Below are 27,989 nucleotides of genomic sequence, written 5' to 3' on the forward strand. Positions count from 1 at the left end.
ACTGACACACACGCACAAACAATCAACTATGTTGAAGGCAAATAAATGTATCACACACTACAGACAAATAAATCAATATTTGACATTATGCCAAGGTCTTACCAAGAGCTATTTCTTTGATGGGGACGTGCACTCAATCAGCAAGCGTTATAGGGCTGACTTCATGTCATCAAATAAAACATAGTCGCATCAGTCAGCTGGTCCTGTGTAGCTATAGTACCAATGTACACCGAACTCCGAGCTCCAACTTGGTAAGTGAAGTAGCTCTCTAGTATCGACAGTTCTGTCAAACACTGGAATAAAAGGCAGAGAATGCGCTCTTGCCTTGTAGTTTATATTACCATATATGCTTCCCTGGTTAATTCGTTCCCTCCCACCCGCCACTTCGGGATACCTCTCCAACCTCTTTCCTCAAAGAGCAAAACAATACACGTTGGCTATGACATTTGCACCAAATTGTCGGATAAAATGTCCACGTCACGTCTCAGCTGCCCGGTTGACAGCTCTCTCCTCCCGCGGCGTTGCTCAGGAACTCTGTGGAGTTACGTGTGTGACATACTCAGACACCACTCAACATACTCAGACACCACTCAAGGTCCCCCCGTGTACCTTGGTACTGCAATATTGTCACACCTAACACTCTGCTACACTTTGTTCGTAGTAGACTTTCCTCGTCTTATTAATCGTTGTCTCGAACGAGTAGTACTTCAAAACCCAGTTGTTTTTCTATGTAGCTAGCTAGGGCGTTCAAAACAGTTCCGTGATATGCATACTGCTCTACTCGAACACACTAATATATTCAAAGCATTCTAAAATTATGAAAAGGTTATACATTTCTTTATACAGGAAACGGATATATTTGTCCACTTTGCTACCTATAATAAAAAAGCAAAAAACACAGGAAGTAGCTACGTCCACACTCCACTATTTTCATTGTTATATTTCTGCAGGGTTGCCAGGCAAGCTACACTAAAGTCCTGAAAACTAGCCAAAAACCGTTTTCAACGCAAAAGAGATGTTGCCATGTGTATACAATAAACCCTTTTGCCATAACGTTATCGAGACATTTAAGAAGGAATATCATAGTAACTTGTAATGACGTTCGAAGCAAAATTCGGTTTCCCTCAAAATAATAATTATTGCCAGCTATGACAAGGTGCAATAAAATAATTTGAATATGTTGCAAGAGAAAAGATCATTTGAGCTTATTAAACTCACGAGATCATTTTCCATCAATGGATGTAAATGTAACTTGTTTGACTGCTATTATTAAGCATTAAGGCGCAGGGGTTATGGTATTTGGCCAATATACTGTAATGACCCGACTAGATCATAAAGGAACAATTGTCCAGACAGAGGCTTGAGTTTACGAATTGACGGTTTATTACACCAACTTTACACAGGCTACTGTTTGGGCCGTAGCACACGCCGAATAGATGACACAAGCCAATCGTGACCTTCTCTTGTGAAGCCCAGACGTAAGAGAGAGAGAACAAAAGCTGAACCTGGTCTTAACTTCCAATGCTCCACCCCCCTGCCCAACCCCCCTCCACGCCACTCTGCCAACCACCAGGATGCCCGGCATCAGAACATTCCAGGCATTCCCGTGATTGGCAGATAGCAGGTTGATTGACAGGTTGGACCCCGCGAACGCCGGGTACTGGTCAGTACAACACAACCACCTCCTAGCCTAACACATAACACACAGCTGTCTGTGCGGGTCGCTACACAGCCCCCCCCACCACAAAGTCCCTCGTCCCCGAGGGAACAAACAAAGTCTCTGAAGCGACCCGGAGGTCTCCTTTGCCTGCGTGGTCGTGATGGTCGCAGAGTGCCCCTCTGGGACCCAGGGGATGAAGGCAGGGATATGGGTGACAAGGAAGCGGGAACGGGTAATACAGTCCGTGGCTCTGGGGAACCACGCGGTGACACAGGGGGGGGGAGACAGGGGGAGTGGGCTGTCTGGAGCCTTGTCTGCGGCACCTGAGGGTGGGTGCCTGGAGAATGTCATTGCCAGAGAGGGGAATTGTGGGGGTTCCTGGGGTTTGGGGAGAAGAGGCCCCTCTGTATGGGGCTAACCTGTCCCGGTGCAGTGCCACCTTTCTCCCCCTGGGAGGAAGCTGCACCCGGTACACAACCTCCCCTACCCTCTCCAGGACACTGCAGGGTCCCACCCAGTGACTGTCCAACTTGGGGCATCTGCCTTTTTTCCTTAGGGGGCTGTAGACCCAGACCAGCTCCCCAGCCACAAAGTGCCTTCCCCGGGTGTGCACGTCATAGTTCCTTTTCTGCCTCACACCTGCATTCACCAGCTGCTCTCTGGCGAAGGTGTGGGCTGTCTCCAGGCGGTCCTGGAGTCTCCGGGCATACTCCGGCCCCGGAGGAACATGAGAGCTATCCAGGGGCCGACCAAACGCCATCTCCGCAGGGGTGCGGATCTCTCCCCAGCATGAGGAGGGCAGGCGTGCAGGAAGTGGAGTCTTGGACAGCGGAGCGGCATGCCATGAGGACCATAGGCAGGTGCTTGTCCCAGTCACGCTGGTGTTTGGAAGAGACGATGGCCAGCTGCTGTCCAAGCGTTTTGTTGAAGCGCTCCACAAGGCCATCACTTTGAGGATGGAGAGGAGTAGTGCGGGTCTTGTGCATACCCAGCCTCTCACACATGGTGGCGAACACACGGGACTCAAAGTTTCTGCCTTGGTCGCTGTGGATGGACTCTGCAGCTCCAAACCTGCTGAACATCCCCGCTGTCAGGGCGTCGACGATGGTCTCTGCCTCCTGGTCAGGCAGAGCATAGGCCTCGGGCCATTTTGTGAAATAGTCCATGGCCGTGAGCACCCAGCGGTTTCCACTGTCTGTGGTGGGGAACGGCCCAACTACATCCACTCCCACCCTCTCCATGGGAGCCCCCACTGGGAACTGTTGGAGCTGAGCATGAGAGCGGCCTGGGGGGCCCTTTCTCGCCGTGCAGTTGTCACAGCGGCGACAAAAGTCCTCCACATCCCTCTTGTGCTGCCCCCAGTAGAAGCCCTGACGGAGACGGCGCAGTGTTTTTGTGACCCCAAAGTGTCCAGTCCCCACCCCCCATGAGTACTCTGGAGCACAGCCTCCCGCAATGCTTTTGGGACCACCACCTGCCACCTCTCCTCTCCCGTAGCTGACTCCTTCCATGCCCGCTGTAGCACGCCATCAGCCAGCCGCAGTCTCTCAAACTTCGACCACAACCCTTTGGTCGCGAGTGAGAGCGCTGTCACCTCTTCCCATGGTGGCCTCACCTGCGCCTCTACCCACTGTAGCACTGGCTGTAGGTCTGTGTCCCGTCCCTGCTGCTGCCGCCATTCAGCCACGTCGACAGTCTGCAGCTCACAGCAGACAGGCCCGCTCGCCCGACACACTGTGGCACAGACACCCTCCTCTGCCCGCAGCTCTCTCTCCCGTCCCTCTCTCCGTTCACAGTGGCGGCAGCCGTCTGCAGTACAGGGCCGACGGGACATGGCGTCGGCGTTGGAGTGGCGTGCCCCTGCCCTGTGCACCACCGTGAAGTCATACGGCTGAAGCTCCTCCAACCAGCGTGCCACCTGCCCCTCTGGCTCTCTGAAAGACATGAGCCACTGGAGAGCAGAGTGGTCAGTCCTTACAGTAAAGGGCAGACCACCCAGGTAGTACTTGAAGTGTTTGACGGAAGCCACAACAGCCAAGAGCTCCCGCCGGGTGACACAGTAGCGGCGCTCATGTTTGTCAAATGTTTTGCTGAAGTACGCCACCACTCTCTCCCCCTCTGGCCCCACCTGGGCCAGCACCCCACCCATGCCCACATTGCTCGCGTCTGTGTCCAGGATAAAGGGCAAGGTGAGGTCAGGGGGGGCGAGCACGGGGGCCTCGATCAGTGCACGCTTGAGGGTGTTGAACGCCTCCTCACACTCCACTGTCCAAGTGAAAGCCTTGTCCTTCGGCAGCAGGCGGTTCAGTGGAGCAGCAACGCTTGAGAAGCCCCGTACAAACCTCCTGTAGTACGAGGCCAGGCCCAGGAAGCTCTTCAGCTGACGCTGGTCGGTGGGGGTGGGCCAGTCTCTGACAGCCCCCACCTTGTCCTCCATGGTGCTGATCCCCTCCTTCCCCACTCGGTGGCCCAAGAAGGACACCTCTCTCCTCATGAAGTGGCACTTCTCGGGGTGGAGCTTCAGACCTGCGGCAGCCACCCTCTCCAGCACACGCCGTAGCGCCCCCAGGGCTGACTGGAAGGAGCTGCCATGGGCCAGGATGTCATCGAGGTATACCAGACACTGCTGTCGGGGATGCCATCCAGCACCCTGTCCATCAAACGCTCAAAAGTAGCTGGAGCGTTGCACAGGCCAAAGCACAGGACCTTGAACTGCCAGTGTCCTCTGTTAGTGGAGAACGCAGTTTTGGCTCTGGCCTCTGGGGAGAGGGGCACCTGCCAGTAGCCACTACGGAGGTCTAGTGAGGAGAACCAGGAGGACCCCCTAACCAGGTCCAGCGACTCATCGATACGTGGTATGGGGTATGAGTCCTTCCTGGTTACCTCATTCAGCCGCCTGTAGTCCGCACAGAACCTCAGCTTGCCCCCCTTCTTCGGAACCATGACGACTGGCGCCGCCCAGGGGCTGTCTGAGGGCTCAATGAAGTCTGCCCGCTGCATCTCCAACACAGCCTTGTCTGCCGCCTCCTGGCGTGCCAGCGGGATACGGCGGGGACGCATCTTGATGGGTCGAGCATCACCTGTGTCGATCTCATGCTGCACCAGATGAGTCTGACCCACCTCTTCCTCACTCAACGCAAAGCTGTCTCTGAATTCAAACAGCAACTGCCACAACCGTTCCTGCTGCTCAGGGTCAAGACCAACACAGTTCCTCCCCATATCTCCCTCACTGCAGACAGTGTCCTCTCCTCTCCCATCTGGGGTAGCTGGGCTGGGGGATGCGACCCGGGCTCACAGAGGGCTGTGTCATGGAGGTAGCTGGGGAATGTAACACACCGCTGTAGGTGAAAGGGGGACTGGGGAAAAGTCACACACAGCTGTGGGGGAGGGGGCGCAGCCATGAGTCTCTGCTGCTTTAACTGTTGGAGTAAAGGGTTTGTTGGGTTGAGTGAATGTGACATTAGGGGGGCCATGGTGACTTCCGTCCCTCCCTGGAAGCTCAGTGTGCCCCTATTTAGGTCTAACTGGCAGCCTGTGCTCCTAAGAAAGTCCAACCCCAGGATACAAGGGTCCTGCACAGCCGCCACCCACACAGGATGACGCACAGTCCTGCCCCCTACTGTCAGAGTCATTATTCCCTTCCCTTTCATGGGTGCCAGCTCACCTGTGACTGTGCGGAGCTGCACAGTTGTAGGCTCACACTGAGTCCAACCTGGCACAATATCTGGCCTCACCAGGGTTACTGTGGACCCAGTGTCCACCAGGGCGGAGCAGGGCACCCCCTCCACAGTGACAGGGACATGACAAAAGTCCCCAACACAGGTCCGGCCCACCACAACAACAGGCTCCATCCGCTTGCCCTCGTCTGCTTCTGGGGGAAGTGGAGCCTTGCTTCCCCGTCTGTGCCGGTGGGCTCCTCCAGAAGATGATGGTGGTTGGGATAGAAAGCCAGGGGTCCGCACTACCCGGTCTATGCGGACCCCGAGCCGTTTCCCTGAGCTCTGGGGGACATGGGGCAAACTCGGCGCAGATGGCCTGGCTGGCCACAACCCCAGCAGACCCTGGGACCAGGGCGTGTGTTTCGTTCCGCCTGTAGCGACACAGCACGAATGAGTTTTGTCATTTCGGCCACCCAAGCAGGCTTTTCCGGCTCCGGGCTGCTCTGCCCCCCAGCTCGCACAGAGGGTGTGTCTCCCTGCACCCCCACCAAAGCCCCAGCTGAAGCCCCAGCCCACACCAGCTCCCTCTCCAAAGCCATCTCCAAGGCTGTCTGCAATGACTCAGGATGAGCCAGCTGGGTCTGTATGCGCAGCTCCGTAGGAGAGAGCGCCTGTATGAACTGGTCCCGTGCTAGCTCGCTCTGCACGGAGGGGGCATGTGAGCATATGCCCGCCGAGAGAGGCTCTCAATGTCATTAGCTAGCACCCGTAGAGGCTCTCCAGGCTGCCTGCGTCTATTACTCAGTTCGGAGCGCAGTAGCCCGGGCTGTACACACTGTCCATAGCGCCTCCTCAGTGCTCCCACTAAAGCCCCATAATCATGCCTGTCCTCGGGGCTAATCAATATCAAACAGGCCAGAGCTTCATCCGTGAGGCATAAAGCCAACTGCAGTGCCCTTTCTTCATCCGACCACCCCTAAAATGAGCTAACAGTTCAAACTGAGCATGAAAAGCTTCCCAATCCGCCTTACCGGAATATTTCGGGGTCTTAACAGATACGGACGCAGCCGGGAACTGGGCGCCGCCATGTTTGTTTACATCCTGAGCCCCAGATTCCTCATCACGCCGCGTCGACGTCACCACTTCGGTCCGCCCACCAGAATCCGCGCGAAATACATTCGACGACGCACTCATGCCCGCTTCAGCCGCCATCGCTCTAACGTCCTCCCTCAAGCGGCCTCTGCGCTCCGACGCCCTGGCGATCTCCTCAGACAGAGCCCCCGACGTCCATTCACACGCAGCTCCTTGGCCATAATCGTCCCCTACCTCCACCTTCACTTTCGGATTCCCTCGAAGCATTTTCCATCCCCGTTCTCACCTACGGTAGCTAGCCACATAAGTCAGCTAGCTAGCTGGCTAACTTGTATCAACGTTTTTACTTCTGACACCAATGTAATGACCCGACTAGATCATAAAGGAACAATTGTCCAGACAGAGGCTTGAGTTTACGAATTGACGGTTTATTACACCAACTTTACACAGGCTACTGTTTGGGCCGTAGCACACGCCGAATAGATGACACAAGCCAATTGTGACCTTCTCTTGTGAAGCCCAGACGTAAGAGAGAGAGAACAAAAGCTGAACCTGGTCTTAACTTCCAATGCTCCACCCCCCTGCCCAACCCCCCTCCACGCCACTCCGCCAACCACCAGGATGCCCGGCATCAGAACATTCCAGGCATTCCCGTGATTGGCAGATAGCAGGTTGATTGACAGGTTGGACCCCGCGAACGCCGGGTACTGGTCAGTACAACACAACCACCTCCTAGCCTAACACATAACACACAGCTGTCTGTGCGGGTCGCTACAATACCATAGCTAACTAAGGGCTGTTCCTAAGCATGATGCAACGGCGATTCTTGGACACAGCCAAGGACCTCAACTATATATCCCTTTTCAATATTATATTCCAAACTATATTTTTTAAAATTAATTTAAAACAACTTTTGATCACCGTTTGCCCCTGAATGTCTTTTTAAAGACTGCTGGGATGTAAAATCTTGCATTATTCAAATAATATTTAGTGCAATTGTACATAATGGATTGTACGGAAAAGGAACAGCAAAGAAAGAAAAATGTGAGTTAAAAAGAGGGAGGGGGTGTAACGGTTTTCTAGGTGTGGTGAAGGAGAGTCGGACCAAAACGCAGTGTGTAGATTGCGATCCATGTTTAATGAACAAAAACGTAACACGAATAACAAAATACAAACACTACAAAACAAAGAACGTAACGAAAACCGAAACAGCCTATACTAGTCAACTAACACAGCGACAGGAACAAGGACACTAAGGACAATCACCCACGACAAACTCAAAGAATATGGCTGCCTAAATATGGTTCCCAATCAGAGACAACAATAAACACCTGCCTCTGATTGAGAACCACTCCAGACAGCCATAGACTTTGCTAGATCACCCCACTAGCTACAATCCCAATATATACACACACCAAAACCCCAAGACAAAACACACCACAATACAAAAACCCCATGCCACACCCTGGCCTGACCCAATACATAAAGATAAACACAAAATACTTCGACCAGGGCGTGACAGACCCCCCCCCCACCCCCCTAAGGTGCGGACTCCCGAACGCACCTCAAAACAATAGGGAGGGTCCGGTTGGGCGTCTGTCCATGGTGGCGGCTCCGGCGCGGGACGTGGACCCCACTCAGTCAATGTCTTAGTCCCCTCTCCTCGCGTCCCTGGATAGTCCACCCTCGCCGCCGACCATGGCCTAGTAGTCCTCACTCAGAACCCCACTGGACTGAGGAGCAGATCGGGACTGAAGGACAGCTCGGGACTGAGGCAGCTCGGGAGTGAGGGGAAGCTCGGGAGTGAGGGGAAGCTCGGGAGTGAGGGGAAGCTCGGGAGTGAGAGGAAGCTCGGGAGTGAGAGGAAGCTCGGGAGTGAGAGGAAGCTCGGGAGTGAGAGGAAGCTCAGGCAGGTAGATGGATCTACCAGATCCTGGCTGGCTGGTGGTTTCGGCAGATCCTGGCTGACTGGCAGATCCCAGCTGACTGGCAGATCCAGGCTGACTGGCAGATCCTGGCTGACTGGCGGATCCTGGCTGACTGGCGGATCTGGCAGATCCCTGCTGACTGGCGGATCCTGGCTGACTCTGGCCGACTGGCAAATCCTGGCTGACTGGCAGTTCTGGCAGATCCCGGCTGACTGGCGGATCCTGGCTGACTGGCAGATCTGGAAAAGTCTGGCTGACTGGCGGATCCTGGCAGACTGAAATATCTGGCTGCTTCATGCTGACTGGCTGCTCTGGCTGCTCCACGCTGACTGGCGGCTCTGGCTGCTCCATGTAGGCTGACAGCTCTGGCGGCTTCTTACAGAATGGCAGCTCTGGCGGCTCCATGCAGACTGGCAGCTCCTTGCAGACTGACAGCTCCTTGCAGACTGGCAGCTCCTTGCAGACTGGCAGCTCCTTGCAGACTGGCAGCTCCTTGCAGACTGGCAGCTCTGGCTGCTCCATGCAGACTGACAGCTCTGGCTGCTTCATGCAGACTGACAGCTCTGGCTGCTCCATGCAGACTGGCAGCTCTGGCTGCTCCATGCAGGCTGGCAGCACCTTGCAGACTGGCAGCTCAATGCAGACTGGCAGCTCTGGCTGCTCCATGCAGGCTGACAGCTCTGGCTGCGCTGAACAGACAGGAGACTCCAGCAACGCTGTAGAGGAAGAAGGCTCTAGCTGCGCTGAACAGGCAGGAGACTCCGGTAGCGCAGGAGAGGAGAAAGGCTCTGGCTACGCTGAACAGGCAGGAGACTCCGGCAGCGCTGGAGAGGAGGAAGGCTCTGATAGCGCTAGACAGGCGGGAGACTCCGGCAGCGCTGGAGAGGCGAGGCGCACTGTAGGCCTGATGCGTGGTGTAGAGGTGGCACAGGATGGGCTAGACCGTGAAGGCGTACTGGAGATCTTGAGAGCAGTGCTGGCACAGGACGTGCATGGCTAGGGATGTGCACAGGAGGCCTGGTGCGTGAGGCTGGCACCAACTTCACCAGCCGACTAACACGCACCTCAGGACGATTATGGAGCGCTAACTCAGGTGCCATCAAATCCCAGACACGTTCCGTCGGGCGAATTCCATGCTTAAAGCACCAACACAGCAACTCCCTCATTTCTCTCTCCTCCAATTTCCCCATTAACTCCTTTACAGTCTCTGCTTCGCTCACCTCCAACACAGGCTCTGGTTCTGGTCTCCACCTTGGCTCCTCACGATAAACAGGTATAGTTGGCTCAGGTCTGACTCCTGACTCTGCCACACTCTCCCTGAGCCCCCAATACATTTTTGGGGCTGACTCTCAGGCTTCCATCCGCGTCGCCGTGCTGCCTCCTCATACCAGCGCCTCTCCGCTTTCGTTGCCTCCAGTTCTTCCTTGGGTCGGCGATATTCTCCAGGCTGAGCCCAGGGTCCTTTACCGTCCAGTTCGTCCTCCCATGTCCATCTCTCCTGTGGCTCCTGCCTGTTGACACGCTACTTGGTCCGTTGGTGGTGGGTGACTCTGTAACGGTTTTCTAGGTGTGGTGAAGGAGAGTCGGACCAAAACGCAGCGTGTAGATTGCGATCCATGTTTAATGACAAAAAACATAACACAAATAAACAAATACAAACACTACAAAACAAAGAACGTAACGAAAACCGAAACAGCCTATACTAGTAAACTAACACAGCGACAGGAACAAGGACACTAAGGACAATCACCCACAACAAACTCAAAGAATATGGCTGCCTAAATATGGTTCCCAATCAGAGACAACGATAAACACCTGCCTCTGATTGAGAACCACTCCAGACAGCCATAGACTTTGCTTGATCACCCCACTAGCTACAATCCCAATATATACACACCAAAACCCCAAGACAAAACAGACCACAATACAAAAACCCCATGCCACACCCTGGCCTGACCCAATACATAAAGATAAACACAAAATACTTCGACCAGGGCGTGACAGGGGATGGCAATTACCCCCATACTTAATTTTTTAATATATATTTTTAAACATTTCATGAAATAACTAAAAAAGTGTCAACTCTAGCCATTTTTTCCCCTTTATAGTTGATTTGCCTAAGCATGACTTTCATCCACATACCGTACTATAAACCGCCCATTTGCGAGATTGACTTGTCATTTCAATAGGCATAGGCTACAGAATAAAATCAGGGTTTATGATTGTAATTACATTTTGCCATGGTTTGCTTAGATAAAGGCAGGTAGCCTATAGCCGCTGATAGGCCTACATCTAATTTCAGATAGTCTACAGTAGCCTAGACAAGATGTAGGCAATATGTAAACTAAACAATTTAGCAGCTTGCTTAGTTAAAATTAACAGACTCATTAAATCAACATGAATAGGTAGGTGATTTAGAGGTAAGAAATGCTTGTGTTTCCCAATAGCCTGCTGTAATAAGCTACGAAGGATGGGGTCATCATTTTAATCACTGAATTAAATATGAATAATATGTACAGTAGCAGTCAAAAGTTTGGACACACCTACTCATTCCAGGGTTTTTCTTTATTTCCATGATTTTCTACATTGTAGAATAATAGTGAAGACATCAAAACTATGAAATAATGAGCTCCATGAGGTAGTCACCTGGAATGCATTTCAATTAACATGTGTGACTTGTTAAAAGTTAATTTGTGGATCAGTTGTGTTGTAACAAGGTAGGGGTGGTATACAGAAGATAGCCCTATTTGGTAAAAGACCAAGTCCATATTATGGCAAGAATGGCTCAAATAAGCAAAGAGAAACAACAGTCCATCATTACTTTAAGGCATGAAGGTCACTCAATTCGGAAAATGTCTTCAAGTGCAGTCGCAAAAATCATCAAGCACTTTGATGAAACTGGCTCTCATGAGGACCGTCACAGGAATGGAAGACCCAGTTATGTCTGATGCAGAGGATAAGTTCCTTAGAGTTAACTGAACCTCTGATTACAGCCCAAATAAATGCTTCACAAGTAACAGACACATCTCAACATCAACTGTTCAGAGGAGACTGCATGAATCAGGCCTTCATGGTCGAATTACTGCAAAGAAACCACTACTAAAGGTCACCAATAATAAGAAGAGACTTGCTTGGACCAAGAAAAACGAGCAATGGAAATCTGTCCTGTGGTCTGATGAGTCCAAATTTGAGATTTCTAGTTCCAACCGCCGTGTCTTTGTGAGACGCAGAGCAGGTGAAAGAATGATCTCTGCATGTGTGGTTCCCACCGTGAAGCATGGAGGAGGTGTGATGGTGTAGGGGTATTTTGCTGGTGACACTGTCTGTGATTTATTTAGAATTCAAGGCACACTTAACCAGCATGGCTACCACAGCATATTGTAGTGATACGCCATCCCATCTGGTTTGCTCTTAGTGGGACTATCATTTGTTTTTCAACAGGACAATGACCCAAACCCCACCTCCAGGCTGTGTAAGGGCTATTTGACCAGGAGGGAGAGCAATGGAGTACTGCACCAAGAGTGTGAAAAGCTGTCATCAAGGCAAGGGGTGGCTACTTTGAAGAATCTAAAATCTATATGATTCCAAATATATATGATTCCATATCTAAAATCTACATGATCACATGTGTTATTTCATAGTTTTGATGTCTTTTTTTGGTTACTACATGATTCCATATGCGTTATTTCATAGATTTGATGTCTTCACTATTATTCTACAATGTAGAAAATAGTGGAAATAAAGAAAAACCCTTGAATGAATGTGTCCTAACTTTTGACTGGTACTGTATATGAACTGAATATGTTTATTTTTAGCCTAATCATACTACTGTTACCATCAATCTAATGCGTTCTAACAACTGATGGGGAATTTTGATAGAGCTCTGATGACTTCTAATTTAATTTACTAAACATGTCCATTAATAATTGCATAACAACACATGTTTACAACAGCAATAAACTGAAGTTATAGGCTATTTATTAAATTGTTTTGCGAGCTCCAGGTAGGCTACACAAGGGCACATTTATTTACATTTTTTATTGTTTTGGTGGCATCACATTCCGTGATGTTTTTGGTAGTTAAGTTTTATGCAATCGCTGTGACTCCCGAACGGACTCCGGAGAGGCGAAGGTCGAGAGCTATGCGTCCTCTGAAACAAGACCCCGCCTATGACCAGTGATATCATTCACTTCAAAATATTTATTGTATCAAATGGTAGCCTAAAGTAGACTATAATGGTATATCAATTAATAGACTACTTGATGGCCAACAGAGGCAAATGTATCATTCTCCACATTTAATGTCAGTTTCATATAGTACTTTTCTTCATAAAAGAACCACACTCATTTCACAGTTCCACTCAGGCAGCCCCCGAGACACAATAACTGAGCATACGTAAATCACTTCCCTCGATAACGTTTTCTTTTAGCAAAGTTAACCATCTCCGCATCACCACTGATTTTTTAGAGAAATGCCATGGCGGCCGCGGTGAAACTTAGAAATAGCTCAATAACCCGCAAACCACGACCAATATATTTTCAACGCGACATCGTTTTAAAATAATCCCAATTTACTAGAAAACAATGTACATTGCAACCCTGTATCTGTGCTACAGCTCTACGTTACCGTTCGATCATAAGTGGAACGCCGCCACCTTGCGCAACCACAAACTGTTGTCTACGACCGCCCTCTTCCGGATTTATACCATACGTTCATGCATAAACAATTGGTTCGGTTCAATGTTGTACGGTTGACTACTAGATGGTGCAAAAGAGCCATCCTTTTTATTCTGACACGCTTGCTCGCACACAAACCCCATGACAAGCAGCCGGGTTCAAGAGAAATAAACCAGCCCGTTTCCAGCCTAGTGGCTCAACTGTTAACACGGGTCAAAGTTATCCCGGAATAAGGACAGCACGCATGTGCCGTCAACCCGGATGTAGAATTTGTACGATACGCTTCCCATATTTGATTATTTTATGTGACATTGTTGCTAACTGTGTCAAAAATAGAACACGTAGTCCTTTTGTGGCACGCTTGAACCGGTCTAGACCGGGATAGACAGAAGTGTCGCGTGAACTGTCACAGCTGACAGCAGTGGTAGGTCTACTGAAGCTTGGCAGTACTGTAAGCATAACAAACCTTAGTTTTGAGGTTGTAGGCTCCGATTTTGTTATTACTTTTAGTTGAATGCTTCATAATACGATTTAAATCATTTTAGCCTACAAATCATGTATTAGCTAATTCAGGTTAGGCCTAAATAATAGGGAATAGGATAGCCTGTACTAGCAGGTTTATTAGCCTTCAGCCAATCTCGGGCTAATGCTTGGCTATCACTACTTTGATTGGAGAGAAAAAAACAGAGTTTTGTTTTGATTTCCATAGAAAATATAACTCAGAAGACCTGTCATCTGTCAAAGTGGCGTCTAGAATGGACTTCCGCGGTAGAAAGTATGAGCGGGGCAGCAACTGGTCCGACCCAGAGGTGGCCGAACTCCTCCAGCTGTGGTCAGATGAGTCGGTCCAACTCGAGCTGGAAAGTTGCCTCCGAAATCAACATGTATTTAACCGAATAGCGGACGTCCTGCGGGAGAACGGTATCTATCGCACTGGCGACCAGTGCAGGGAGAAGATAAAAAAGATGAAGCTGGAGTACCGCCGCATTAAGGACAACCACAGGATGATACGCGGCGGGAGGTCGTGGAAGTTTTATGACGTTATGGACCGGGTCTTAACGAACCGACCGGCCATATCTTACTCCTCATTGGGCGGTGCCGTTATAGCCCACCAAGTCCTCCAGAGCCCGCCTAGTGGGGCAGACGCATACATCCATGGTCTGCCAGGTGGTGCCTTTGGTTCCACTGCTTCGGGCGGGTTCTTGTTTGGTCATCCGCCCAGGCTGGGGGAGCTGCTTGAGATCAAATGTGAGCATGCAGAGTCTGAGGACGGATTGCTGAACTCTGATGCTGCGCCCCCAGAGCTACTGTACCATACCGGGTCTGGAGATGAGCACGACACTGATGGGAAGTCTGCTGGGCTGGACCAAGAGGATCCGGTCGAGATGGCGAGAGGAGAGCGCACGACGAGCGCGCGATTCTCTCCTTCAGGTTGGCTAAAAATGCCTCTTGCCCTGTATAATTTTGCATGGATATTCATTCGGTAATTTTATTAAAAGTGAGGGTATGAGTTACAACTATTATGTTGTAGTCCCAACACTTGGTACACTGTATCATTGCGCAATTCGAACTGAACTTTGTCCTTGCAAAAACACACTACATGATTACACTTTGATTTGTGCACATATCAACCAATCAATCAATCAATTTATTTATAAAGTCCTTACATCAGCTGATGTCACAAAGTTTCTGTACAGAAACCCAGCCTAAAACACCAAACAGCAAGCAATGCAGGTGTAGAAGCACGGTGTCTAGGATTATAACTCCCTAGAAAGGCCGGAACCTAGGAAGAAACCTAGAGAGGAACCCGGCTATGAGGGGTGGCCAGTACTCTTCTGGCTGTGCCGGGTGGAGATTATAACAGAACATGGCCAAGATGTTCAAATGTTCATAGATGACCAGCAGGGTCAGATAATCATACACTCCTCTGCCTATGTATTTATTTGTACAGTGAAGATGAGTACATTTGGCCCTATATTCCAGCATTTTGGATTTGAGATCAAATGTTTTCTATGAGGCAACAGTACAGAATGTCCCCTTTTATTTGAGGGTATTTTCATATCAATGGAGGCTCCTCAGAGGAGGTCCTCCCATCCACCTCAGTAAATAAAAAAGAAAATGAAAAAGTGCAACATGAAGAAAATTCTCCTTTTTAGATAAAACAAAAGGTAGATTAGTGGTTAGAGTGTTGGGCCAGTAACTGGAAGGTTGCTGGATCGAATGCCCGAGCTGATACAGTAGTAATCTGTTGTTCTGCACCTGAGCAAGGTATTTAACCCACTGTTTCCCAGGTGCGGAAGACGTGGATGGCGATTAAGGCAGCCCCCCGCACCTCTCTGATTCAGAGGGGTCGGGTTAAATGCGGAAGACACATTTCAGTGCAATACATTCAGTTGGACAACTGATTAGGGATCCCCCTTTCCCAATACTAAATATATTCACATCCCCAAATCATTTATTAAAACACACTGTTTTGCGATGAAGGTCTACAGTAGCCTCAACAGCACTCTGTAGGGTAGCATTATGGTGTAGCCGGAGGACAGCTAGTTTCCATCCTCCTCTGGGTACATTGACTTCAATATAAAACCTAGGAGCCTAGTGGTTCTAACCCCTTGACTTACACATTAATTACGACAACTTCCAGAGGATGTCCTCCAACCTGTCAGCATGAACTGGCATGTTGTCCACCCTATCAAATGATCAGATAATTAATCTAGTACTGAAAGCATTAGCTAGCCAGCACTACAGTGCATAAACTGTGGTGAGTAGTTGACAAAGACAATAGTTGAACAGTTTTGAACAAAAATGAAAGAGAAGCGAGAGAGAGAGCTATATTTTGTTGTATTTTGTTTTCACTTCCACTTAGATAGCGAATGCAGCTAGCTAGCTTAGCCTACTCAAACACCCGGCTCAAACAGAGAGGGATGCTATGTTGGCTAGCTGGCTATGGCTATCCAACAATAGAACTCTAATAAGTCAAGGTAAGCTTTAGATGTTTTTCATTTTTTGCCACCAGTATCTGCCAGTGTAACTGCTAAACTGCTTGCTGACTACGCCGTACTGTATTATTTTAGTGGGTTTACTAACGCGTTAGTTCTAGTAGCTATGTTGACGATGACGTTAGCGAATATGACGACAACGATGTAGGCTGTGTGTAGCGGTTAGCACTTATGATGTAAAGTTTTGGCTTGGAAAGGTTTTTTCGCCTCCTCACAGATAGCTGATGTGTTGTGCACTGAAGTCCACAAGCGAAGGTAAAATGTGAGAGGAGGAGAGCACTTTCGATGCGAGAAGGAATTATACTGTTTGTATGTGGCTGTTATGAAAGGGAACTCTTGTGTGATCAGGGGTTTATTCATTCCGCCAATTCTGTTGAATAACGTTTCTTGAACGAAACGGAAATAAACATAACTGAATTTTTCCAATATAAACTCTAGGTTGCAACTGTTGAACAAATTATTACACTCTAGATCAGCTAGATGCAGTCAAGAGTGTTGAAGGCGGTATTGTCACCTTGATTACTCCAATTTGTCTCTCGACCATTGCACCTACGTTGTAAACTTTCGCTCATAGGCTAGGTTGTAGCAACCTCATGATGCGTATAGGGAAAATTTGAGTATCATGTAGTAGCCTAAACCTATCGATGTTACATTAAGCTGGTTGAATAGAATATGAATGAAAGTAAACTAATATGCTATAATAGAAATAAGGCCAAGCTCATGAAAAAAATTATCGTCCTCCATCACCTTAAACGGCACCGACTGCCACTGCTTCATACATATCTGTTTTACCGTTTAGAAGTAAAATATTTTATGTATCTAGTCCCCTCATTTGAATATATATTGTTTTCTTCATAAGTATTCGGACATATTCACTTATAGTGTATTAAAGTTGTCAAAAGTTTAGTATCTGGTCCCATATTCTTAGCAATCAATGACTATCAAGCTTGTGACTGCATTTGCAGTTTTGTATCTTAGGAACTGAATGGATGAATAATATATTTGTGTAATTTTGGACCCATTTTTATTGTACATACGAATAGAAGATGTCTCTGACCACTTCTACATTAATGTGGATGCTACCATGATTATGTATAATCGTGAATGAATTGTGAATAATAATGATGAGTGAGAAAGTTAGAGACACAAAGATCATGCTAACCTCTCACCATGAGGCTACAATAACAGCATTTTTTAGGAGTTATGATCTTTGTTCCTCTGTAACTTTCTCACTCATCATTATTCAGGATTCCTTCAGGATTATTCAATATAAATAAAAGTGACTTCAAAATGACAAAAGAGTCCCAAGCTTGAAGAGTCCCAAGGAATATGGGACCACATACTGGGACCACATACTAAACTTTGGACTACTTTAATACACATGTAACTGAATTTGTCTAGATACTTATGACACCTTCAAATTTCTAAACTGCAATAGATATGTATGAAAATACCCTCAAATAAAAGGTGACATTCTGTACTGTTGACTCATGAGACATTTGATCCCAAATCCCAAATATTGTAGTTCAGAGACAAATTAAAGTTTTAGCTTCACTGTCTAAATAAATACGTAGGGGAGTGTACGTGTAAGTATGGATTTATTAAGCAAAATACGTTTTTGTGATCTATTATCCCTTCTTCCCTATTCTCTCTCTCTTTCCGTCTTCAGGTTTCAGTGATCAGAACCAGGCTGGGTCCTCAGGCACAGGGGCCTCCATTGCTGGTCCTGATGGCCGGGACACAGGGAACCAGCGTGACCCAGAGGGTTCCCGACCTGCAGCCCCTGTGAGGCAGAGGAAGCGTCGGCGTGCAGGTAGAGGGGCTGGTGGGGGAGGAGGGGGTGGATGTGGGGGCCGGGGGCCCCTGGACGAGGCCCTGGTCAGCTTCCTAAGCTGGCAGCGGTCTGCTGAGGAGCGGCTCATCTCCCTGGAGGAGGCACGGCTGGAGAGGGAGGCGCAGGCGGAGGAGAGGCGGGAGCAGAAGGAGGAGAGGAGGGCGGAGCAGGAGAGACAGCATGAGCTCCGTCTGTTCAGCATGTTCACTGGGGCCCTGGCCGCTGTTAGACAGACTGCCCCTACTGCTCCACCGTTTGCTCCTACTTTCTCTACTGACTCAACTGTACCCTCTGCCACTTCTGGACATACCGCTATACTTAACGCCCTATCTGCCCCAGCTACTTCGTCTGTCCCATTTGGCTGTCCTGCCCCAACTACAGAACCACCACCATCCATCCCAGCCCGTTGCCCCACTAAACCTGAGAGCATACTGGCCACACTAAGTGGTGCAGAGACCCCTGGCCACAGTGTGTACCTGTCCCGCCGTGGCAACTCCATTAGACAGCACCAGGGCATTCTACAGGAGGGCTACACCCAGTACCACGCTGACAAATACCAGCACACTGACAACCCCAATGTGAGTCTCCAACACTGATGCTGCTCCGCATGTTGAGAACAGTCGTTCCAGACCTGTGTGTGGTGTCATACCCCTTGTCATGTCACTTTGTGGCAAATGTTTCTGTAAAAAGTGCTAGACAGATAACAATTGATAGATTGACTGAAAGATAGATTGATAGATTTCGATGTCTCTCATCTCCAGGGCATCATCAACATGGGCACCAGTGAGAACAAGCTGTGCTATGATCTGCTGCACAAACGGGTGAGAGAGGGGGAAGAAACAGGAGAAAATAGGGGAGGGAGAGTGGTTCATGTGGTTGCTCCACATTGCTAATCACTGACTTTGTCAATCAGAATGATACATTATTTATAGCTAGTGATGTGTCTGTTGGAGAATGTGGTTCTGTACTTACTGTAACTATATTGCATTACACTCCAATGGAATGTAACCATTCTCTCTCCGTCCATAAATCAAAACCCTTTTTGTGCCCCTGCCTCCTGCCACAGATGACCCAGCCTGACATGCTTCATATCGACCCAGCCTTGCTGCAGTATCCTGACTGGAAAGGCCACCGCTTGTAAGCAATTACCTTGTATGAGGACTTCATATGTCATGAGGAAAAGGATGGTTAATGTACATGTATTCGTTAGAGATAATTGAAGTTCAATTCAATAACATTTTTATTACATACAAGAAAGATGTTGATTACAGCAGCGATAAAGATAAGGATGATGAGGATGTTAATAATGATGGTGATGATATCCCCTCTTTAGTCTGAGAGAAGAGGTGTCCAGGTTCCTGTCCCACTACTGTGGTTCGCCCAGGCCACTGAGAGCAGACAATGTGAGTGAACTGAGCTCGCCTCAGCCCTTAGTAGTACTGTATTTTACATTTACATTTAAGTCATTTAGCAGACGCTCTTATCCAGAGCGACTTACAAATTGGTGCATTCACCTTATGACATCGAGTGGAACAGTCACTTTACAATAGTGCATCTAAATCTTAAAGTGGGGGTGAGAGGGATTACTTATCCTATCCTAGGTATTCCTTAAAGAGGTGGGGTTTCAGGTGTCTCCGGAAGGTGGTGATTGACTCCGCTGTCCTGGCGTCGTGAGGGAGTTTGTTCCACCATTGGGGGGCCAGAGCAGCGAACAGTTTTGACTGGGCTGAGCGGGAGCTGTACTTCCTCAGTGGTAGGGAGGCGAGCAGGCCAGAGGTGGATGAACGCAGTGCCCTTGTTTGGGTGTAGGGCCTGATCAGAGCCTGGAGGTACTGAGGTGCCGTTCCTCTCACAGTTCCGTAGGCAAGCACCATGGTCTTGTAGCAGATGCGAGCTTCAACTGGAAGCCAGTGGAGAGAATGGAGGAGCGGGGTGACGTGAGAGAACTTGGGAAGGTTGAACACCAGACGGGCTGCGGCGTTCTGGATGAGTGGAAGGGGTTTAATGGCACAGGCAGGGAGCCCAGCCAACAGCGAGTTGCAGTAATCCAGACGGGAGATGACAAGTGCCTGGATTGGGACCTGCGCCGCTTCCTGTGTGAGGCAGGGTCGTACTCTGCGGATGTTGTAGAGCATGAACCTACAGGAACGGGCCACCGCCTTGATGTTGGTTGAGAACGACAGGGTGTTGTCCAGGATCACGCCATGGTTCTTAGCGCTCTGGGAGGAGGACACAATGGAGTTGTCAACCGTGATGGCGAGATCATGGAACGGGCAGTCCTTCCCCGGGAGGAAGAGCAGCTCCGTCTTGCCGAGGTTCAGCTTGAGGTGGTGATCCGTCATCCACACTGATATGTCTGCCAGACATGCAGAGATGCGATTCGCCACCTGGTCATCAGAAGGGGGAAAGGAGAAGATTAATTGTGTGTCGTCTGCATAGCAATGATAGGAGAGACCATGTGAGGTTATGACAGAGCCAAGTGACTTGGTGTATAGCGAGAATAGGAGAGGGCCTAGAACAGAGCCCTGGGGGACACCAGTGGTGAGAGCGCGTGGTGAGGAGACAGATTCTCGCCACGCCACCTGGTAGGAGCGACCTGTCAGGTAGGACGCAATCCAAGCGTGGGCCGCGCCGGAGATGCCCTACTCGGAGAGGGTGGAGAGGAGGATCTGATGGTTCACAGTATCGAATGCAGCCGATAGATCTAGAAGGATGAGAGCAGAGGAGAGAGAGTTAGCTTTAGCAGTGCGGAGCGCCTCCGTGATACAGAGGAGAGCAGTCTCAGTTGAATGACTAGTCTTGAAACCTGACTGATTTGGATCAAGAAAGTCATTCAGAGAGAGATAGCGGGAGAGCTGGCCAAGAACGGCACGTTCAAGAGTTTTGGAGAGAAAAGAAAGAAGGGATACTGGTCTGTAATTGTTGACATCTGAGGGATCGAGTGTAGGTTTTTTCAGAAGGGGTGCAACTCTCGCTCTCTTGAAGACGGAAGGGACGTAGCCAGCGGTCAGGGATGAGTTGATGAGCGACGTAAGGGAGAAGGTCTCCGGAAATGGTCTGGAGAAGAGAGGAGGGGATAGGGTCAAGCGGGCAGGTTGTTGGGCGGCCGGCCGTCACAAGACGCGAGATTTCATCTGGAGAGAGAGGGGAGAAAGAGGTCAGAGCACAGGGTAGGGCAGTGTGAGCAGAACCAGCGGTGTCGTTTGACTTAGCAAACGAGGATCGGATGTCGTCGACCTTCTTTTCAAAATGGTTGACGAAGTCATCTGCAGAGAGGGAGGAGGGGGGGGGGAGGAGGATTCAGGAGGGAGGAGAAGGAGGCAAAGAGCTTCCTAGGGTTAGAGGCAGATGCTTGGAATTTAGAGTGGTAGAAAGTGGCTTTAGCAGCAGAGACAGAGGAGGAAAATGTAGAGAGGAGGGAGTGAAAGGATGCCAGGTCCGCAGGGAGGCGAGTTTTCCTCCATTTCCGCTCGGCTGCCCGGAGCCCTGTTCTGTGAGCTCGCAATGAGTCATCGAGCCACGGAGCGGGAGGGGAGGACCGAGCCGGCCTGGAGGATAGGGGACATAGAGAGTCAAAGGATGCAGAGAGGGAGGAGAGGAGGGTTGAGGAGGCAGAATCAGGAGATAGGTTGGAGAAGGTTTGAGCAGAGGGAAGAGATGATAGGATGGAAGAGGAGAGAGTAGCGGGGGAGAGAGAGCGAAGGTTGGGACGGCGCGATACCATCCGAGTAGGGGCAGTGTGGGAGGTGTTGGATGAGAGCGAGAGGGAAAAGGATACAAGGTAGTGGTCGGAGACTTGGAGGGAGTTGCAATGAGGTTAGTGGAAGGACAGCATCTAGTAAAGATGAGGTCGAGCGTATTGCCTGCCTTGTGAGTAGGGGGGGAAGGTGAGAGGGTGAGGTCAAAAGAGGAGAGGAGTGGAAAGAAGGAGGCAGAGAGGAATGAGTCAAAGGTAGACGTGGGGAGGTTAAAGTCGCCCAGAACTGTGAGAGGTGAGCCGTCCTCAGGAAAGGAGCTTATCAAGGCATCAAGCTCATTGATGAACTCTCCGAGGGAACCTGGAGGGCGATAAATGATAAGGATGTTAAGCTTGAAAGGGCTGGTAACTGTGACAGCATGGAATTCAAAGGAGGCGATAGACAGATGGGTAAGGGGAGAAAGAGAGAATGACCACTTGGGAGAGATGAGGATCCCGGTGCCACCAAATCAAATCAAATCAAATTTATTTATATAGCCCTTCGTACGTCAGCTGATATCTCAAAGTGCTGTACAGAAACCCAGCCAGAAACCCTGACCAGAAGCTCTCGGGTTGTGCGAGAACACGTGGGCGGACGAAGAGAGAGCAGTAGGAGTAGCAGTGTTGTCTGTGGTGATCCATGTTTCCGTCAGTGCCAAGAAGTTGAGGGACTGGAGGGAGGCATAGGCTGAGATGAACTCTGCCTTGTTGGCCGCAGATCGGCAGTTCCAGAGGCTACCGGAGACCTGGAACTCCACGTGGGTCGTGCGCGCTGGGACCACCAGATTAGGGTGGCCGCGGCCACGCGGTGTGGAGCGTTTGTATGGTCTGTGCAGACAGGAGAGAACAGGGATAGACAGACACATAGTTGACAGGCTACAGAAGAGGCTACGCTAATGCAAAGGAGATTGGAATGACAAGTGGACTACACGTCTCGAATGTTCAGAAAGTTAAGCTTACGTAGCAAGAATCTTATTGACTAAAATGATTAAAATGATACAGTACTGCTGAAGTAGGCTAGCTGGCAGTGGGTGCGTTGTTGACACTACACTAATCAAGTCGTTCCGTTGAGTGTAATAGTTTCTACAGTGCTGCTATTCGGGGGCTAGCTGGCTAGGTAGTAGTGTTGTTTACGTTACGTTGCGTTAAAAGAACGACAATAGCTGGCTAGCTAACCTAGAAAATCGCTCTAGACTACACAATTATCTTTGATACAAAGACGGCTATGTAGCTAGCTACGATCAAACAAATCAAACCGTTATACTGTAATGAAATAAAATGAAAATGTGATACTACCTGTGAATGCGACCAGGTTGTTGAGTCTATTCAGAAGACGTTGGCTAGCTGTTGGCTAGCTGTTGGCTAGCTAGCAGAGTCTCCTACGTTAAGGACGACAAATAGCTGGCTAGCTAACCTCGGTAAATTAAGATAATCACTCTAAGACTACACACTCTAAACTACACATTTATCTTGGATACGAAGACAGCAAAGACAGCTATGTAGCTAGCTAACACTACACTAATCAAGTCGTTCAGTTGAGTGTAATAGTTTCTCCAGTGCAGCTAATCAGTGGACGTTAGCTAGCTGGCTAGTGAAGACTACGTTAGGACGGCGAAATACGATAATTACGCAATTATCTTTGATACAAAGACGGCTATGTAGCTAGCTAAGAAGAAATTGTAGCTAGCTAAGAAGAAATTGCTAAGATTTAGACAAATCAAACCGTTGTGCTATAATGAAATGTAATGAAAAAGTTATACTACCTGCGGAGCGAAGTGTCGATGCGACCGCTCGCTCCAACCCGGAAGTTTCAATGTTAGAACTGCAGACTCAGTAAAGAACAGAAGGAATCTGATGAGAAACAAACAGTGTGCACTTTCTGGATGGATGTTCTTGAGAAGCTCTAATCTAGTGTATAATCCTGGCCATTAGGGAATAAGGCTGTGATTGCTGGATTCATCTATGGGCGTGAATATTTCAATTATGAAGAATGTTTTTACTCATAAAGCTAGTGTTTTATTTGTGTGTGTGTGTGTGTTCAGGTTGTGGTGATGAATGGCTGTGGCTCCCTCTTCTCATCCATAGCCGCAGTGCTTTGTGACCCGGAAGGTTAGTTCAACTCCGTAGACTCAAGTATGTCCAGTCATTTCACCTATGTCTCACATATTATAGTTTTAAATATCATCCATGCCTTGTCAAACTGTGTAAGATATGGTGTTTAATTCATGGATTTCAGTGGTTGAATTTAAGGTTTATCCTGACAATGTGTCTGTGTGTGTGTTAGATGCAATCCTCATTCCAACTCCATTCTATGGAGTGATCACTGAGGATATGCATCTGTACAGCGGTGTTCAGCTCTTCCATGTTCATCTCGACTGTGAGGTAGGTCTCCTTTCTTAACGTAATACACCCTATACCATAATATCACCCTGTGTTGTATTGTTGTAAATGTTATTTGATGGCTCCATTTTCTGGGCAATATATTTCCTGAAGTGCTTTTTGTGTGTGCTTTTAGCCTAGTGGCAGTGGCAGTCGGCCGTTCCACCTCACTGTGGACAAACTGGAGGAAGCTATGAGGAAGGCGATTAGCGAGGTTGACCCCCCCCAAAAAAAAAACAGAATAGTTATCCATTGATAAAAGAAAGATACAGGTATTTGAATGTTTCATTGGTGTAACTGTCCCTTGTTGTGGCCCTGTCTGTCAGGGGTTGAATGTGCGGGCCGTGGTCCTGGTGAACCCCCATAACCCCCTGGCTGATGTCTACTCCCCTCAAGAGATGACTGGCTTTCTGGAGTTTGCCAAGAGGTGAGTTTTGTCCTCATATCATATTTCCATATTGTGCAATATTTTTTCCCCTCTTGCGCATAACACTGAGTATTATGACTGTAGTTGTATTTTAAAGCGCAGCTAAGGGCTGAGGATTCTCCCAGAACCATTGATTGTAGTCTGTGGTTCACTCAGCATTAGCACCCTCTACAGACCTCCCTATGCATTGAGCTGCACTGAGCTGTAGTAACCATAAACCAGCCCGTTTGTGCAATGCGCTGCTCCCTCCGGCTGCCTGCTGATAGAGGCCTTTTACTGCCTGCTTGTATTGCCTTTATGTTAAAGAACAGTATACATCATAAAACAGTGCAATAGAAATTCATGATAAATGATTTCTCTTTTCCTCTCTGTTTTCTCCATTCCTTCACCCTGCCTAAGGCATAAGTTGCACGCCATTGTAGATGAGGTGTACATGCTGACAGTGTTTGACGACACAGTAACCTTCCACAGCGTCCTCAGCATGGACAGGTATGATGCACACACGCACACAAACTCTGCCTATTAAATGTACACTACCGTTCAAAAGTTTGGGGACACTTAGAAATGCCATTGTTTTTTAAAGAAAAGCAATATTAAAATAAAAAAAGTCCATTAAAATAACATCAAATTGATCAGAAATACAGTGTAGTCATTGTTAAGGTTGTAAATGACTATTTTAGCTGGAAACAGATTTCTAATGGAATATCTACATAGGTGTACAGAGGCCCATTATCAGCAACCATCACTCCTGTGTTCCAATGGCATGTTGTGCTAGCTTATCCAAGTTTATCATTTTAAAAGCCTAATTGATCATTAGAAAACCCATTTGCAATTATGTTAACACAGCGAAAACTATTGTTCTGATTAAATAAGCAATAAAACTGTCCTTCTTTAGATTAGTTGATTCATATCTGGAGCATCAGCATTTGTGGGTTTGATTACAGGCTCAAAATGGCCAGAAACAAATAACTTTCTTCTGAAACTCGTCAGTCTATTCTTGTTCTGAGAAATGAAGGCTATTCCATGCAAGAAACTGAAGATCTCGTACAATCCTCAACTGGAAGCTTCATTAAATAGTACCCGCAAAACACCAGTCTCAACGTCAACAGTGATCAGGGATGCTGGCCTTCTAGGCAGAGTTCCTCTGTCCAGTGTCTGTTCTTTTGCCCATCTTAATCTTTTATTTTTATTGGCCAGTCTGAGATATGTCTTTTTCAATAGTTTTCAGCTGTGCTAACATAATTGCAAAAGGGTTTTCTGATGATCAATTAGCCCTTTAAAAAGATAAACTTGGATTAGCTATCACAACGTGCCATTGAAACACAGGAGTGATAGTTGCTGATAATGGGCCTCTGTACGCCTATGTAGATATTCCATTACAAATCAGCTATTTCCAGCTACAATAGCCATTTACAACATTAACAATATCTGCACTCTATTTATGATCAATTTTATGTTATTTTAATGGACAAAAAAGTGTTTTTCTTTCAAAAACAAGGATATTTCTAAGTGACCCAAACTTTTGAACGGTAGCGTACATTAACAATGGTGTGCTTACAGCCTGCCGGACCCCCAGAGAACACATGTGATGTGGGGGATGAGCAAGGTAAGAGTTTAAAGTGAGGGTGTGTGTGCGTGCATATGCATGTGTCTGAATGTGTTTGTACGTACATGTTGTTGTGGGGACTATTTGGGGGTTATGTGTTCATTCTGTTAGATTGTCCCCTGTCTCCTGTGTGTTGGTCCCTGTGCAGGACTTTGCGATGGCAGGAGTGCGTGTGGGCACTGTGTACTCTGATAACAGGGACTTGGTGGAAGCTCTAGATAAACTGGGGATGTTCCATGGTGTCCCTGGTCCCATACAGCACCAGATGGCAATCCTGCTCCAGGACAAAGGTACACACACACACACACTAGATGAGAGGACATACCATCCAAGTAGGGAGTTCAATCTACCTGTGTTCTACTCTGTAGATTGGATCAATGGGAAGTTTCTTCCAGAGAACAGGCTGAGAATGCAGGCAGCTCACAGGTACATGACAGGGGAGCTACAGAGCCTGGGAGTCCCCTACCTCCACCGGCCTGCTGGCTTCTACATCTGGGCTGACCTCAGGAAGGTAAGAATACTGAAACAGGTTGGGGTTTACTGCATGGTGTGGAGCTGCTGTTTTGGTTCTTCTTGACATGGTTCCTCCTCTCTCTCTTTCTTTCTTTCTCTCTCTCTTGGTCAGTACCTGTATGAGCCGTCATTTGTGGAGGAACTGTCCCTGTGGAGGTGTTTTCTCAGACACAAGGTGGTGCTGAGCTGTGGCCAAGCCTTCCATTGCTCCACTCCCGGCTGGTTCCGCATTGTCTTCACAGACCGACAGCAACACCTTACGCTCGGTACATTCAGATGCTTTTCTCTTCTCATGATAGTGGGGGAGGAAAACAGATATAGGGAGATGTTGATATTTTTTCCTCCTCCCTTTTCACCCTCTTCTCTCTTCTATCCTGTTTTCCTCTAATTCCCATCTCTTCATCTCAAGATGTGAAGTCATACAATGACATGAAAACTAAATCAAAGAGATGGTGTTATATGTGGTTGTTGTAGGCATGCAGAGGATCAGGAGGGCCTTGGAGGAGATAGATGGGGTCACATCCACCCTTGACACGGGCACAACCAACGAGGCCACAGAGGAGAAAGGGACAGAGAAGACAACACAGGGGGACACAACAGACGCACAACAACCTCTTGCTGTTAAGTCAACATCCTTGTCCAAGAACAGATCATCAGAAGAGCCAGAGGAGAAGGATAATAACATCCCTGATTCCATCCCATTGGTCAGTGAAGATTTGATCTTGCTTGACTGCCAGACGTCCCACCCCACAGAAAGTCTGGACTCCCTGATTGGTGCCCTGAGGCAACAGATCCACACCTCTGATTGGCTTGAGAAGAACACTCCGGAACTGTCTGCTGGGGAGGACCCAGAGCTTCTGGATGTGTTCAAAGACCTGCTGGACAGAGCCAGAAAATAGAGGAGAGGATTGGATGGAGAGGAAAGGAGTGGATGGAGGGGATGGAGAGGAAAGGAGGGGATGGAGAGGAAAGGAGGGGATGGAGAGGAAAGGAGGGGATGGAGAGGAAAGGAGGGGATGGAGAGGAAAGGAGGGGATGGAGAGGAAAGGAGGGGATGGAGAGGAAAGGTGGGGATGGAGAGGAGAGGAGGGGATGGAGAGGAGAGGAGGGGATGGAGAGGAAAGGAGGGGATGGAGAGGAAAGGAGGGGATGGAGAGGAAAGGAGGGGATGGAGAGGAAAGGAGGGGATAGAGAGGAGAGGATGAAGAGGAGGGGATGGTTAGAGGAGAGGGGAGGTAGAAGGAAAGGACAGGAGGCAAGAAAGGACATCAGTCAGGATAGGCGACAAAGGTTCCCCAGTTTGTCCACATCAGAATGTCTTAATTTTTTGTTGTTATGAGAGCTGTTCTTCATTATTTCAGCCAGAAGTCAGTGTATCAGGCTGTGCTGTAATCTCTGCAGTTATGTTCATTGAATGCCAATGTTGACTCAAACGAATATACAGAGTTAAGTTTAAGTCTCTGTCAAATACATTTTATAC

At 48.5% G+C, this 27,989-nt stretch overlaps 2 protein-coding genes across 6 annotated transcripts in view; one reads left to right on the forward strand and one right to left on the reverse strand.

The window, feature by feature from the left end:
* The window catches only part of LOC124035603 (furin-like), a 239,223-nt gene extending 238,861 nt beyond the window's left edge, over window positions 1-362 (reverse strand). For both annotated transcript variants that reach the window (XM_046349150.1, XM_046349143.1), the window contains exon 1: window positions 103-362. The gene's annotated coding sequence lies outside the window, so the exon portion shown is untranslated. The remainder of the gene's footprint in view (window positions 1-102) is intronic.
* Window positions 162-27,481, forward strand: accs (1-aminocyclopropane-1-carboxylate synthase homolog (Arabidopsis)(non-functional)). 4 transcript variants are annotated; one of them, XM_046349189.1, is made up of 15 exons: window positions 162-251; window positions 17,684-17,827; window positions 18,610-18,669; window positions 18,915-18,985; window positions 19,182-19,251; window positions 23,627-23,693; window positions 23,869-23,966; window positions 24,100-24,177; window positions 24,290-24,390; window positions 24,790-24,879; window positions 25,951-25,996; window positions 26,145-26,286; window positions 26,365-26,507; window positions 26,622-26,775; window positions 26,984-27,481. In XM_046349189.1, exons 3-15 carry the CDS (start codon window positions 18,622-18,624, stop codon window positions 27,406-27,408), a joined length of 1,533 nt encoding a protein of 510 aa, XP_046205145.1. In that variant the 5' UTR covers window positions 162-251; window positions 17,684-17,827; window positions 18,610-18,621; the 3' UTR covers window positions 27,409-27,481. The 4 variants fall into 4 exon arrangements, with proteins under 4 accessions (XP_046205145.1, XP_046205128.1, XP_046205136.1 ...); XM_046349172.1 differs by lacking the exon at window positions 162-251 and adding an exon at window positions 13,236-13,466; XM_046349180.1 differs by lacking the exon at window positions 162-251 and adding an exon at window positions 13,236-13,439.
* The last annotated feature ends 508 nt before the right edge of the window (window positions 27,482-27,989 follow it).

Source organism: Oncorhynchus gorbuscha, linkage group LG01 (assembly GCF_021184085.1).
Source record: "Oncorhynchus gorbuscha isolate QuinsamMale2020 ecotype Even-year linkage group LG01, OgorEven_v1.0, whole genome shotgun sequence".
NCBI classification, from domain to species: Eukaryota; Metazoa; Chordata; class Actinopteri; order Salmoniformes; family Salmonidae; genus Oncorhynchus; species Oncorhynchus gorbuscha.